Source organism: Euphorbia lathyris, chromosome 2 (genome assembly GCF_963576675.1).
Source record: "Euphorbia lathyris chromosome 2, ddEupLath1.1, whole genome shotgun sequence".
Lineage (NCBI taxonomy): Eukaryota > Viridiplantae > Streptophyta > Magnoliopsida > Malpighiales > Euphorbiaceae > Euphorbia > Euphorbia lathyris.
In genome coordinates, this window is record NC_088911.1 from 90508317 (window position 1) to 90523071 (window position 14755).

Below are 14755 nucleotides of genomic sequence, written 5' to 3' on the forward strand. Positions count from 1 at the left end.
TTTTTTTTGGTCGGACTCCCTTTAGGGGGTTCGAAATTGGAAAAAAGCCAATACCGAGTTACAGAAACATTCGATTGTTGTTTTGACGTTAAATTTGTATTTATCTATCAACGTAATTATTGAAATATTTTAAAGTAAATAAGAAGTAACTCAATTAGACAAATTATTAATCGGATTGGAGCAGATAATAACGGAAATGCTTAGGATTTGGGGACGAATTTCAATTAGCGTAAATAAGAACTGACATTAAAATAAACGAGTTATAATTTTCAGACTTCTGAGGTTGGAGGTAGTTCCGGACATCCGCATACTACCACACGTGATGTCATCTTCTCGGAGGAGCCGTGACGAGGAGAGGCTGATGGCGGACGTCCAGAGGGCGCACGTGGAACAGGGTCAGCACGTTAGAGCTGGTGAGCAGGATGATGTTGCCATGGACGTGGATGGCTCAGATCATCCTGCAGACGAGAGGATCCCACCTCCTCAGGTGACGAGGGGTAGAGGCGACCGATTTGTTGCTCCGGTAAATAATTTACATTCTTGCTTTATTTTGTTATTAGTTTACTTTAGCTATTATTGTAAGATTTCAATCGTTTAAATGTTATATGTGTAGTATAATTTCAAGGAGCAGCAAACGCTCTAGGGATGCTGCAGATAAGGACTGAGTAGTGACGGAGCAGGTCCCCGACGGTCCTGTTGATGGTTCAGTGATTCCCAGCTTCTTGGGACATATTGCTGTTGAGATTTGGAAAGGTCATGTTAGGGGCATCCTCAGGTGCCATACTAGATCAGGGTTTTACAAGAAACTGCTCACATGATACGATAGATCGACTGAGGAGGTCTAGGCACTTATACATGCATCTCGGTTGACACACCACCCAGATATCATGTACACACACATTGATATGCCTCTAATATCTGCTTTTGCGGAGCGTTGACAGCCGGACACATTTCATATTTTAAGGTCCAATGCTATAAATGGCCCAATAAAAAACTATGGATCTAACAACGTTCGGAGCTTCCGTTCTGAAAAAGTTCGAATGGTCATAACTTCTTTGTTTGACCTCTGAATTGAGTTGAGAAAAGTGCGTTAGACTCATAATGGAAAATAAACGACTTTAATCTCCAAGCTTAAGAGAAATGAGTTTAGGTTTTGGTCTTTGATTCCGTTCGGAGCAATGCGGGTTCCACCTGCAACAAACCGAGCACAAGCAACTTAATTTCATTATTAGGGTCAGAAAAGTTCGTGCTAACAGTGCTCTCTAATGATTTATGAGTGCTCAATTAATAAATTTTGGATGCTTTTCCAGAAAAACATTAAACCACCATATAAAGTTTTAATATTTACTGGAGTTTTCTAGTAACAATGGGTGCTTAAGCCCCCCCATTGCTCTTTCTAGATCCGTCCCTAGAAAATACAATGGTAATAGGTTTCCTATAACATGTGTGTGTTCACACTATATACTACAGACATCAAAATGTGGAAGATCTTCCATTTGACATGGAAGTCTAGGACCCCCTAATAATTTTCCTTGTTGCAGACCTCACATGCCTTTTGGAGTTGTTACTCTCTCTTAGTCATTTGTGAGTTTTTCATTTGTTGATAAGTGAAATCTAAGAACCGCACGCTCCTTTAACGGAAATGTATGTTTTGATTATTTAAGGCTTGTTAAAACTAAAAATAATGGCTTAATATATAATTACAAATCTATACCTGACACCTTGAACTTATAGTTGAATATATTCTCCAGTTGCACTTATTTAGAGTTGTATCGAGGCACGACCATCATCTTGCTAACATATGTGATTGGTAGTTTTGAGTTGTTAATGGTTACAACAACTCTTTATACTCTATTATGCTCGATAACTTTTCCTTGTCTCCAGTCATATGGTTAGAGCATCTAGATTCCATTATCCAATCATCATTATAATTGATAAATTTATTTACTTATAGCAGTAAATGCTAGCTTGTCTTGTGCATCTGATTTAGAGGGCATGGTTGTGTCACATGTCATTGGCTCTATTATGAACCACGAAGCCTCAAAGTCGTAATCTTCATCTCTTTCATCTTGAGAGTGTGTGGATGTTGCATCATTTCCTTCTACTTGTTTGTATCGATAATCTCGAGTATAGTGACCTCGTTTACCACAATTATAACATTGATTATTCTTGTGCTGATGTGATTTCTTGTCCGCTTGGTTGTGGTTGTGGTGAGCTCCCCCTTATTGCCAACTCCCCCTTTGTTGATTTTTTTGCCAACTTTGTTTGAATCTTTTGCCATTTCTCGATCTCGCTGTTTTTGGATCCCTGCTCTTTTTATTGTTAAAAAGAGCTTTATCTTCATCATTGATTGAGACTTTAGGCATTTATCTGTCTAAAGTCTCTTGATTAGCCAAGGTATTTTCTAATTCGTTTAAACTTGACTCTTTAGCCCATCCACGGATTGATGTGACAATAGCATTAAATTCGGGACGCAACCCATGGACTATAATTTTTGGCATTCTCGTTTCAGTAATTGTATTTTCTGGATCCAATTTTGAAATTCTTTACATAAAGTTTTAGCTTCAGTAAAGTATTGACTCATTGTCATATCGTTTTGTGAGACCAACAGTAACTCGTTCTAGAGTTGTTGGAACTTGGCATTGTTTGTTCTTGCAAATACTCAAGCGAGAGTGTCTGATGTTTCTTTAGGGGTTTTGACGTCTTTGATGCGTTGCAACAAATCGTCCTCCACCGAAATTGATAAATCATACATTGCTTTACCACACTTGACCTTCCACTTTTAAGGTCATTTTGTTCCGTCGGAGGTGTTGTGTCATTACCTCACGATCTCCCATAAATCTTAGCCGAGCAGATAAATTACATACGAGTACTCAAAGTACTGTAATTATAATTATTGATTTTTTCTAGAGTGCTTACCGAGGTAGACATATTTGCCATGACGACTTGGTTATCTGCTTTAATCAACCAAGTACGTTTGGTCGCAGACCAATATTTTTCATAGCCCCATACTCTACGTCAGCAATACCTCGTACCACCACGATCCCAAATCGCGATCTTACTCGACTCTCGGTCCTTGATCGCCTGCTTGCATTCGATCAGGTACCGGTCCCTAACCACCCACTCTGATACCACTTGTTAAGAAATTGAAGGACTTAATAGTAATTTTTTTTTTATTAAAACCAAGACCAACCACACCACACACACTTATACTATATTTTAATTTATTTTACATATGCAATTTAAATCTTTTTTGTTTTGCTACACATAACTACCAATACCCATACTACCTATTTATACTAATAACCCATTAAACCAATACCACACATTTGGTCGGTTATAAAATATCAATCAAAATCATTTAATGTGATTTGATTTCTAGCCCGAATTAGAAGATTACTTCAATCTCTAGAAATATTATTTACAAAATAAAGGCGGTGAGGCTAAGTTCAATAATAAGTTATATATAATGTTAGATAATATAATATTTCATTTTCATTTTTCATAAGCAAACAAACCATATATCGAAATTGATTTTTTTTATGAAAATTGGGACGAGAGTTAAATTAGGTCTGACATCCCGACTAGGTCGGCACCCCAGACGCCAACAAAACCCAAACCCTTATATATAAAAAAATGAAGAGGAGTACAAAGAGTTCAGAGAAAGCGAATGTGTGAAAGATTACAAATGTCGTAAAAAATAAATGACTTGCAAAAGGAAGGCGACGATGGCCACCATGTTAAACCAGCGGAGGAGGTTCCGTGCCGAGCCAAAGAGTCTGCTGCTTGGTTCCCTTCACGAAAGATATGGGTGATAACAACATTCATGCTTGCACACTGTTCAAGACATTTAAGCCACTTCTGTCTGACCGACCAAGGCACAACCTTTGAGCGTTGTCTGAGAAGGTTTACTACGAACATTGAGTCAGCTTCAATCCAGAGGTTACACCACTCTTTCTCCCAATCCAGATCAACCGCGAACATCAAAGCCTAGAGTTCCGCAATATGAGCATAAGAGTTGTGGATTGGGAAAGCAAAGCTGCCCTTTGGGAATCCCCTATAGTTCCTGAAAATTCTGCCTGCACCAGTAGCCCCGGGCGAGCCTACCGCAGATCCGTCTATGTTGACTTTAGTCCAACCTACAGGTGGGGGTATCCATCAGACGTAAACGTAATCAGGCGCAGGCGGTGGCCTTGACAAGTTTCGATTCAGCAAGGTGTTTGATTCTCTAAGCATGCCGTGAAGCCTGGAGATAGACATTTGGATTGAAGGGAGTTCGTTGTCGACGATTGCTTTATTCCGAAGGTTCCATAAAAGCCAGGTGGCCGAGGTAATGGCTAATTTACAGGCACGAGCAGATATGCGCGGCATCGGAAGCTGCAATAAATTAACAAGGAAAACAGTGAAATTACATGTTGTGTTAATCGGAAGCAAAAAGAGCTCGCCGATGGCCTTCCAAATCTCCTACGCATAACAGCAGGTAAGGAACAAGTGGTTAAAAGATTCTTCATGACATTTACAAAGCTCGCAGCGGGATGCCAAATGGAAACCGCGGGACTGAAGGGCTGTCTGAACTGATATTTTATTATGCAAAACCAACCAACATGTAAAAGACTGCCTCGGAGGGATATATGTTTCCAGATCAGCGCACCCCAATCATTCGCTATGGTCGAATTGAAGCTGGCGTATAACTTTTTTACTGTTAGCCAACACGAGTCCGTGAGCGACCAGTAGCAGACGTCGATCGTATCAAGGCCCCGATGAATTTTTCTGATATCCTCTTGTAGCTGTCCGAAAGATGATCAATATTGGTCCATTCATCGTGAATTAGGAAATTCTCCACTTTGTTGATCAGGCCTGTCTGCTGTTTAGGCGGTAGACCCAGTCTATTCGCAATGGTGGGCGTAATCCATTTATCCGTCCAGAAGTTCAGCTGCGAGGTCCTACCAATCCACCAGTTTGATTGGTTTCTGATACGTTTGTACATGTCCCTGCATGAGAGCCAAACCGTGGAGTTGCTTAGATATTCTCTTGGCAATCCGGATGCAGACAAGAACCTGGCCCTGAGGATATTTATCACAAAGTTATCTCCCTGTAAAAGGTCCCAGCAAAACTTCCCCATGAGACTTTGATTAAAGCAATCAAACTTCTTAATTCTGAGACCCCCTGCAGCCATATCCTGACAGCAAATATTCCAAGGAACCGTGATTAATTTGCGGGTATCTTTGTCACCCGTCCAAAGGAAATTCCTGACGGCTCTATTAATTTGCTTCAGCAGTCCAACCGGCCATTTGTAGATCAAGAAAGAATGGATCAAAGCCCTAGACAGTGTGGATTTTATTAATGTGAGCCTGCCCGCGAGAGATAAACTCTGACCTTTCCATCGACTAAATCTAGCCATAAAGCGATCAGTAAGAGGTTGGAGAATACCTTTTTTTGGTGCGCCGGTGAAGAGAGACACGCCGAGATAATTAAACGGCAGCGTCCCCGCCCGAATACCCAGGGTAGAGGCAAGTCTGCTGCGTCTGCTGCTGTTTATGGAGTTGCTAAAGTAGATGGCAGATTTCTCCCAGCTAACATTTTGTCCGGAGATAGCTCCATACATTGTGAAAATTTGCTTAATACAGCGAGCATTTCTCAAGGTAGCCTTGCAAAACAATAGCATATCATCTGCGTACAGAAGGTGGGAGGGGAAACTCACATGATTCACATAGCCCATAGGAAGTAGAGTGCCATCCCGTTCAAGCTTAGCAAGCCATCTGCTGAAAAAGTCTTCCGCAATGCCAAACAATATCGGAGAGAGTGGATCTCCTTGCCTAACTCCGCAGGAGCAGCCAAAGTATCCCTTCGGAGTTCCTCCCAGAAGAACTGAAATTTTAGCTGAGGAGAGAATGTTTAGTATCCATTCCCTAAAGGTTAGAGAGAACCCAAAAGCTTCCATTACAGCAAGCAAAAAATTCCAGTCAAGAGAATCAAACGCCTTTTTTATGTCGATTTTTAGAGCCATATTCCCACCGTAGCATTTCTTTGCAAGCATATTCACGCCCTCCGACGCTGCAGCGATACATTGATTGTTATGTCATCAAAGAGTGCGTCCAAACCAAAGCACAATATTCACACTGATTAATATTGAAGATTCAGGATGTGATTTGATCTATTTATAGTTTTTTTTCGGCAAAAAGCATCATGGGACCCCTGATCTTTCATTATTTGGTGCATTAAGGCCTCGATCTTTTATTTAGACACATTGAACCCCTGATCTTTCATTGTTTGGTGCATTAAACCCTCGATCTTTCATTTAAACACATTGAACCCTTTATCTTTCATATATGGGTGTATTAGGCCCTTCCGTAAATTAATTCATATATAAGTGTATTAAGGGTCTGTTTAATTCAACTGTTAGCTAGTAGATGTTGCTGTTGACGTTAGCTGTTTGCGGTTGTAATAAACTGTTTGTTGTTGTTGTTGGCTGTTTGTTATTAGCTGTTTAATTATTAGTGCTTGGTAAAATTATACCGAACTGTTGCTGTTAGTATTTAAAATGTCTAATATGGACATGTTTTAAATTAATCAACAAATAAATTATAAAATAAAAAATGTATTATACAAATTAATAACAATAATTTTAATAAGAAATAAAAAATATATTGAACACATTTAAATAAGAATAATGTTAAAAAGAAAACACATTTTGTGGAAATAAGAAGGATAATTTTGTCAATAATAAGTAACCACAAATAACTGTTCATGAAAAACGCTAAAAAAGAGTTTTTCGTGAAAAGCTCCAAAATGTTGTAGTGTCTAGAGAAAATGTTAAACGTTACGGTTATATAAACCTAACCAAACATGCTCTTAATACACCCATATGTAAATTGATTTACGGAATGACCTAATACACCTATATAGATCAAAGGTTTAATGTGTCTAAATGAAAGATCGAGGGCTTAATGCACCAAACAATGAAAGATCATGGGCTCAATGTGTCTAAATGAAAGATAGAAGACTTAATGCACCAAATAATGAAAGATTAGGGGCCTCAGAATGGTTTTTGCTTTTTTTTTTCCCTTATGAATGGTCTATTTATATTTGAAGCATGGAGAAGAGTACATGGGCAGATCAGTTGACTTGTTTAATGTCCAATATATTGGCTCCAAATAGAAAACCGTTCCAGCAACAAAATGGCCTACAGGATTTTGAAATTGTAAATGCATTCATTAGACGGTGCATTAATATGCTACTTCGAAGGGAGTATCAAGATTGTTTCATTATGTTTAGTTAATTATAATTAATTCTATTTCTTGGTAATCAACCCGAGGCAGCAATTAAATGTAATTAATGTGCACTGGAACAAGAATGTAAAAGCTACTACTAGCAATTCTAGTAACAAGAATGAACACCTCACTGGTAATCAAATTATAATTTGGATAGAAATTATTGTTAACTGTGCGATAGACATGAGTAAAGACGACATAGACACTCCAGCTTGAACAAAACAGAATTGTCTTGAGCTGGAAGAAGGTAGCAAAAGCTTCTGTTATTGATCAGTACAATTTATTCAATAATATCCAGAATTTAATGAACTACTTCTTGCAAACAATTCCATATCCAGCAGAAGCACTGCGGGTGCAGTCAAGGGTGATGTAGTTGATCATGGATGATGTCTCTTTCTTCTCTTCTGGAGAGAAAATGCAAGTTTTGCATTCTGTTGAAAGTAGAGATGCAATTCTGTAATTTTCTTCACCTCCAAGAACTGGCATAGCAACACCTGGCTTTGCTGGGTTCTCAAAATCAGGCCTATAAGTCCTTCCTAAAACACCATCAACCTTAGGTGAAAGGTTCATGAACCTGAACTGAATCTCCAAATGCACAAAACAATCATCAGAAGGTATTTGATATTTATGGATTCTATCATCTTCTTTACTAACTGGCACCACATTCACCATTATCTCTACAGCATCCTTGAGTGTCAGAATCACACTGTTCTTGCTTGAAACTCTCTCTACTTTCACATCTTTCTCTGGAGAATACCATGTGGAAAGGGATCCTTCTGGAACCACTAATTCTTCCCCATTGTAACTGAACTTCAAATGGTCAATTTGGGAATCCCAAGTTGCAGCCTTTGTGGCCTCAAGAGAGAATGAATGAGAGTTGAAAAGGACACCCAGGGCTTGAATCCAAGTGAAGTCCCTGCTTCTGCCTGCCGGCCTGTGTCCAATGAAACGGCCGTTAATCTGAAGATCAGAATCTGATACTAAGCTGAAATGTTGGTCACTCTTTCCATGGAAATAGAAAACAACACCATCTCCACCAATGAAACGGGGATCGAAGCATGCTGAGCCTGGTGTGTCGCAGTTTGCTTTGCGATCTGTTAACAAAAGAATTATTACCACCAAGCACATATTAATAATAACAAAAAAAAAAAAACCTATTGATTGATAGTCTTACGCTTGCACTGAGAGTAGCATTGAGGAGAGTTACAGTCGGCATAACAGACTTTGGCTTTGGGATCTTCGGAGGAGAGGCTGGGGCATTCGGCAGGGCACTCTAAATACTTGTCCCCGCATCGACTGAATGGGCTGCAATAGTAAGTTGCAGCATTAGCCTGCTGTGCAATGCCTGCAATGAAGGCTACAACAAGGATAAACAAACAGCTCTTGGCTAACTTCTCCATACTTGTGTAACTACTTAATTAGAAAAGAGGAAGGAAGCCCAGTGATGCAAAACCCCTCTTCTGCTGGAGCTATATATAATATTTTTGGTGCAGAAATTTGGTCTGTATTAATATTGTTTCCATATTTTAAGTTTGTGATTTACTCTACATCTTATCACATATTGGAAGCATGAACATGGGCTTACTTGGCTCGGCTGCCTTCTATCTGCCAATTGCTTTAATTATATGAATGTGATTTGAAGGCAATAATATACTGATGCATTAAAGATGCAGCATTTGCCCTGGATGAGGATAATATGGCTAGTTGAATGAATTTGAAATTGGAAATGTCAACTTATAACTTGTTTGGTTTTGCAGTAATGAATATGCTGGCTCACCCCAACATTCCAGGATAAGCAATTTCAAAATCACTTCATTTTATTAATTTAAATGGAGTAGAATTTCTCTATTATCAAACTAAAAGGAAACAAGTTTACTTCAAGAAAAATGGACTGCAGCATTTAAAGCATATATTTTACAAAAGAATGGCCTACAATTTACAATTAAAAACCGGACCGGACATCAAATCAAATTAACAACTGGATTAGAGATCAATCAGTTCAACTGATTGATTTAAATTGGTTGAACAAGATGACGTTATAATATCTATCTATATATATATATATATAGGAGCGGAACTAGGGGTTGGGGGGATCGAGCCCCGGCAGGCGGTCGAAGAATTGAGATTTTTTTTTTTCTCTAAGTAATGGGTTTGGTAATATTTTGGAGAGAATTATATTGACTCTATGTAGTATTATTTTAATGTTTAAAGAGATGAGATGGTTAAGGATGCTTCTATTTGAGAGGTCCTATGTCAACCTCATTTTCTTTTAAAAAGTTTTTATTTATTTTAATTTTATTTTTCAATAATTATAAAAACATATTACCATCATCTATATATAATATAAAACAGTAACGATGGAATTGAGGTGTCACTTCCTCCTTTTTTAGTGACAAAAAATTTAATATATTAATTTTAATTTTATTATATATATTTATCTATAAAAAGATTATTGTATCCGTACTATATCTAAGAGTTCTACAGAATTTAAATTAATCCCTAAAATCTCTCTAATTCTCTACACATCTATCTATATATAATATAAAACAGTAACAATGGAACTGAGGTGTCACTTCCTCCTTTTTTAGTGATAAAAAATTTAATATATTAATTTTAATTTTATTATATATATTTATCTATAAAAAGATTATTGTATCCGTACTATATCTAAGAGTTCTACAGAATTTAAATTAATCCCTAAAATCTCTCTAATTCTCTACACATCTATATATAATATAAAACAATAACGATGGAACTGAGGTGTCACTTTCACCTTTTTTAGTGATAAAAAATTTAATATATTAATTTTAATTTTATTATGTATATTTATCTATAAAAAGATTATTTTATCTCATATATCTAAGAGTACTACAGAATTTAAATTAATCCCTAAAATCTCTCTAATTCTCTACATATCTATATATAATATAAAACTGTAATGATGGAACTGAGGTGTCACTTCCTCCTTTTTTACTGATAAAAAATATAATATAATATATTAGTTTTTATTTTATTATTATATTTATCTATAAAAATATTATTTAAAGTAAATGTGAAAATGAAATAATAATATTTAATTTATATAACACATTTATGTCATTAATTGTAATTATTAGATTGTATTTTTATTAATATTTATATATTAAGATGAATCCGTGCATCGCACGGGCCAAAAACTAGTTAATTAATTTAAATGGACTCTTTATTTTTATTTTGATAACACTTTTAAATTCATTTTTAATATATCTTATCTTTATCATTAAAAATAAAAATAAACATATTTAATATTCATTTTTATTATGTATTTACCATTAAAAAAAGGTAAACATGTTTAATTTTCTATTAGTTCAATGCTAGTTTCTATAAAAAAAATGATAACATTTTTACAGTTTTAATGCGTTGGAGGCTAAAAAAATTTTGCCCAGACTTTGAAAATTTACCGTCAACCGCACAGTTAATTTTGATTTTTTTTTGACGTTTTGAAATTTTTTTATTGATATGTTTGAACCCCGTGTCATCCGGGGTCCTGGTTCCGCCACTATATATATATATTAATCAAATTATTAATTACAAATTTATTATCATAATATATCAATTTCAATAAATCAAATATATCAACACTAAATAAAATAATCAAATAAATAATCTTATTAAATTACAAAAAAATAAAAATAAATCAAATCCAATTATTAGAAATAGTATAATATTTTCTCAAAAAATTATAATATTAATAAATTTTATATTTAAAGTATATATAAATGTTTTTTTCAATTATTATTTTTATATTAACAAAATAATAGATAATTTTTTCAAAAAATAAAATAAAGAATAGATAATAAAAATGATAAAAGAATATTAAATTATTTGACTAAAATAATCACAAGATATTAATATTGTCCTTAGCATTAGGCTACATTTGAATTAAAAAAAGTACCACAATTTACTAAATAGACTATTAACTATATGATATAAGCAGAGTAAAGAGTATATAAACAAATTTAAAAATGGGCTTTCTATCTAAATATCATAATTGAATATAAAATTACAACTAAATTATTATCAAACTTAATTATTAAGATATCACTATTTTCTATATATAACAAATAATATATACTTTGACTCCTAATTTAAAAATTCTACAATTCATAAATGCTAAAATTTAGAAAATATATCATTAATCCTTAATTTATAAACTCTAATCTTTAAAATATATTAAAAATAATAATTTTATTAGTTTGGCCTAATCTAAAATTATGACTTAATATAGTTTTTCAAATATAAATTTGTATGTACATTTTTCTTTAAAAATCCTTAAAAAAGAAGACATGTAAAATTAGAAAGGCTTTTTACATAACAATCACAATGCTAATAATATTTCTAATTAAATCAAATTGGTAACTTTTATTTGTATTATATCATATTCATCATTTTTATTCTAGAAATGTCATATAGAAAAGAGATATTTCTGAATTTCTACTCTTTTTCAACTATTTTCAAATCAATTGGTTTTGAATAACTTCCTAATTGACAAATTTCAAAATAAGATCTGCACTAACTTCAAATTCTTACCTATACTTTTCCATATAATTTCCTCAAATTAGAATAATAAGCGGTCCAAATCCAAAAAATAATTTGTGTACAAGTATTTAATACACATTTCATAGGGAGGTTTCTAATTTTCTTGAAAAACATGCATATAGTGAAAAGTACCAATCCCATATCGAAATATTGAAGAAAGAGAGAAAAATAGTCTAGATGTGTAATAGGTTAGGTAAATAGTAAATAGGTTTTCAATTTGATCCTATTTTGTAATTTTTCCTTGTTTAAATTGAGTTAAATTAAACTCCTACGTGTTTCAATTCGACCCCAATTGTTTAAATTAAGTTCAATTGAATCCATATGCAATTCAATTCCCCTTTTAACGTATTGGAATTTTTAATTTGGACCCCAAACACTTTAATTCATGTAACTAGCCCCCTCATATTACAGTTTAGCCTCCATTTATTTTTATTTTTCTCATTTCCTCTCTTAATTTTTGTTTTATAAATAAATAGGAAATAAAGTAATTAATTATTCGGTGATTGATGGAGTAATAAAAAAAAATCATCGGTGATTCGATTTATTAATCAACTTCTAATTTAGAATTTATTTATTCATTTCATTTCACATAAAATTCATTTTCTCGTTTACTAATTTGATTTCTTTTTTGCTAAAATTATTTTATTTTCCTACTCAAAACTACGTAGTTTTGGGTGGTTCTCACCTAGGGAAGGGTTCTCACTTGATCCCTCCCCTATATATTCAATTTAGAATTTCTGATTCCAAAATCACTATACACAACCAGTCCTGACATTGAATATATATATATATATATATATATATAGAGGAGGGATCAAGTGAGAACCCCTCCCTAGGTGAGAACCACCCAAAACTATGTAGTTTTGAGTAGGAAAATAAAATAAAAAACAATACTACCTAGGGGATTCAAACCTAGACCTCTTCAGCCACACTCCATATTACCTACCACTAAGCCAATTGCTTTTTTTGTTTATAATATCGCGCACTGCTTAATATACCACGGTCCTTTTAGCTTCCATTGTTTAGTATTTGACGCATGCACTTATTAATATCGATTAAATATGCATAATAATGAATTATTAATAGAAAAAAAGAAATGTGCATAATAATTAATTATTAATAAAAAAAAAATGTGCATAATAATGAATTATTAATAGAAAAAAATCCAAGAATATGCTCTAATTTCTTATTTATTTAATTCCATTATATTTTTGTAATTTATGTTATATAAGAAAATATATTTTTTAAAACATACGTTATAACGTATATTTTAACTTTTAAAACACGAACTATGAAGTTTAGAACGTACGACATATTTTTTAGAACATACGTTATGTTTTTTAGAATACGTGTTATGTTTTTTCGAACATGAATTATAAATTATATTATAGAACAAATGAAAAAACGATCCAGATATCTACTGATTTTTTTAGAACATTATAAAAAAAAGAAATGTGCATAATAATGAATTATTAATAGAAAAAAATTCAAGAACATGCTCCAATTTCTTATTTATTTAATTCCTTTATATTTTGTAATTTATGTTATATAAGAAAATATATTTTTTTAAACATACGTTATAACATATAATTTAACTTTTTTTTTGAAACAACATATATTTTAACTTTTAAAACACGAACTATGAAGTTTAGAACGTACGACATATTTTTTAGAACATACGTTATGTTTTTTAGAACATGTGTTATGTTTTTTCGAACATGAGTTATAAATTATATTTTTGGAACAAATGAAAAAACGATCCAAATATCTACTGATTTTTTTTTAGAACATTATACTTAATTTTTAGAACACAAACTACAAACTTTAGAACATACGTTATGTTTTTTAGAACATACGTTATGTATTTTAGAACACGTGTTATGTTTTTTCGAACATGAGTTATAAATTATATTTTTGGAACAAATGAAAAAACAATCCAGATATCTACTGATTTTTTTAGAACATTATACTTAATTTTTGGAGCACAAACTATAAACTTTAGAACATACGTTATGTTTTTTTAGAACATACGTTATGTTTTTTAGAATATGAGTTATAAATTATATTATAGAACAAATGCAAAAATGGTCCATATATTTACTGTTTTTTAAACATTATACTTAATTTTTAGAACACAAATTATAAAGTTAAGAACACATGTAACAATATTTAGAACATCGTCCTTAACATTTTAAAACATAAATTACAAAAAATATGGAGGAATTAAATAAATAAGAAATTAGAGCATGTTCTTGGATTTTTTTCTATTAATAATTCATTATTATGCACGTTTTTTTTCTATTAATAATTCATTATAATGCACATTTAATCGATATTAATAAGTGCATGCGTCAAATATTAAACAATAGAAGCTAGATGAATTAAATAAATAAGAAATTAGTGCATGTTCTATAAGAAAATATATTTTTTTAAACATACGTTATAACATATAATTTAACTTTTTTTTTGAAACAACATATATTTTAACTTTTAAAACACGAACTATGAAGTTTAGAACGTACGACATATTTTTTAGAACATACGTTATATTTTTTAGAACATGTGTTATGTTTTTTCGAACATGAGTTATAAATTATATTTTTGGAACAAATGAAAAAACGATCCAAATATCTACTGATTTTTTAAGAACATTATACTTAATTTTTGGAACACAAACTACAAACTTTAGAACATACGTTATGTTTTTTAGAACATACGTTATGTATTTTAGAACATGTGTTATGTTTTTTCGAACATGAGTTATAAATTATATTTTTGGAACAAATGAAAAAACAATCCAAATATCTACTGATTTTTTTAGAACATTATACTTAATTTTTGGAGCACAAACTATAAACTTTAGAACATACGTTATGTTTTTTAGAACATACGTTATGTTATTTAGA

At 32.8% G+C, this 14755-nt stretch overlaps 1 protein-coding gene across 1 annotated transcript; it reads right to left on the reverse strand.

Annotated features, from left to right (window-relative positions):
- Positions 1-7580: 7580 nt before the first annotated feature.
- Positions 7581-8729, reverse strand: LOC136216479 (uncharacterized). Its single transcript, XM_066002990.1, has 2 exons — positions 8446-8729; positions 7581-8365 (listed from the first exon to the last, which is right to left on the reverse strand). The coding sequence occupies exons 1-2, from the start codon at positions 8669-8671 to the stop codon at positions 7581-7583; spliced, it is 1011 nt and encodes a 336-aa protein (XP_065859062.1). The 5' UTR covers positions 8672-8729.
- Between the last annotated feature and the right edge of the window lie 6026 nt (positions 8730-14755).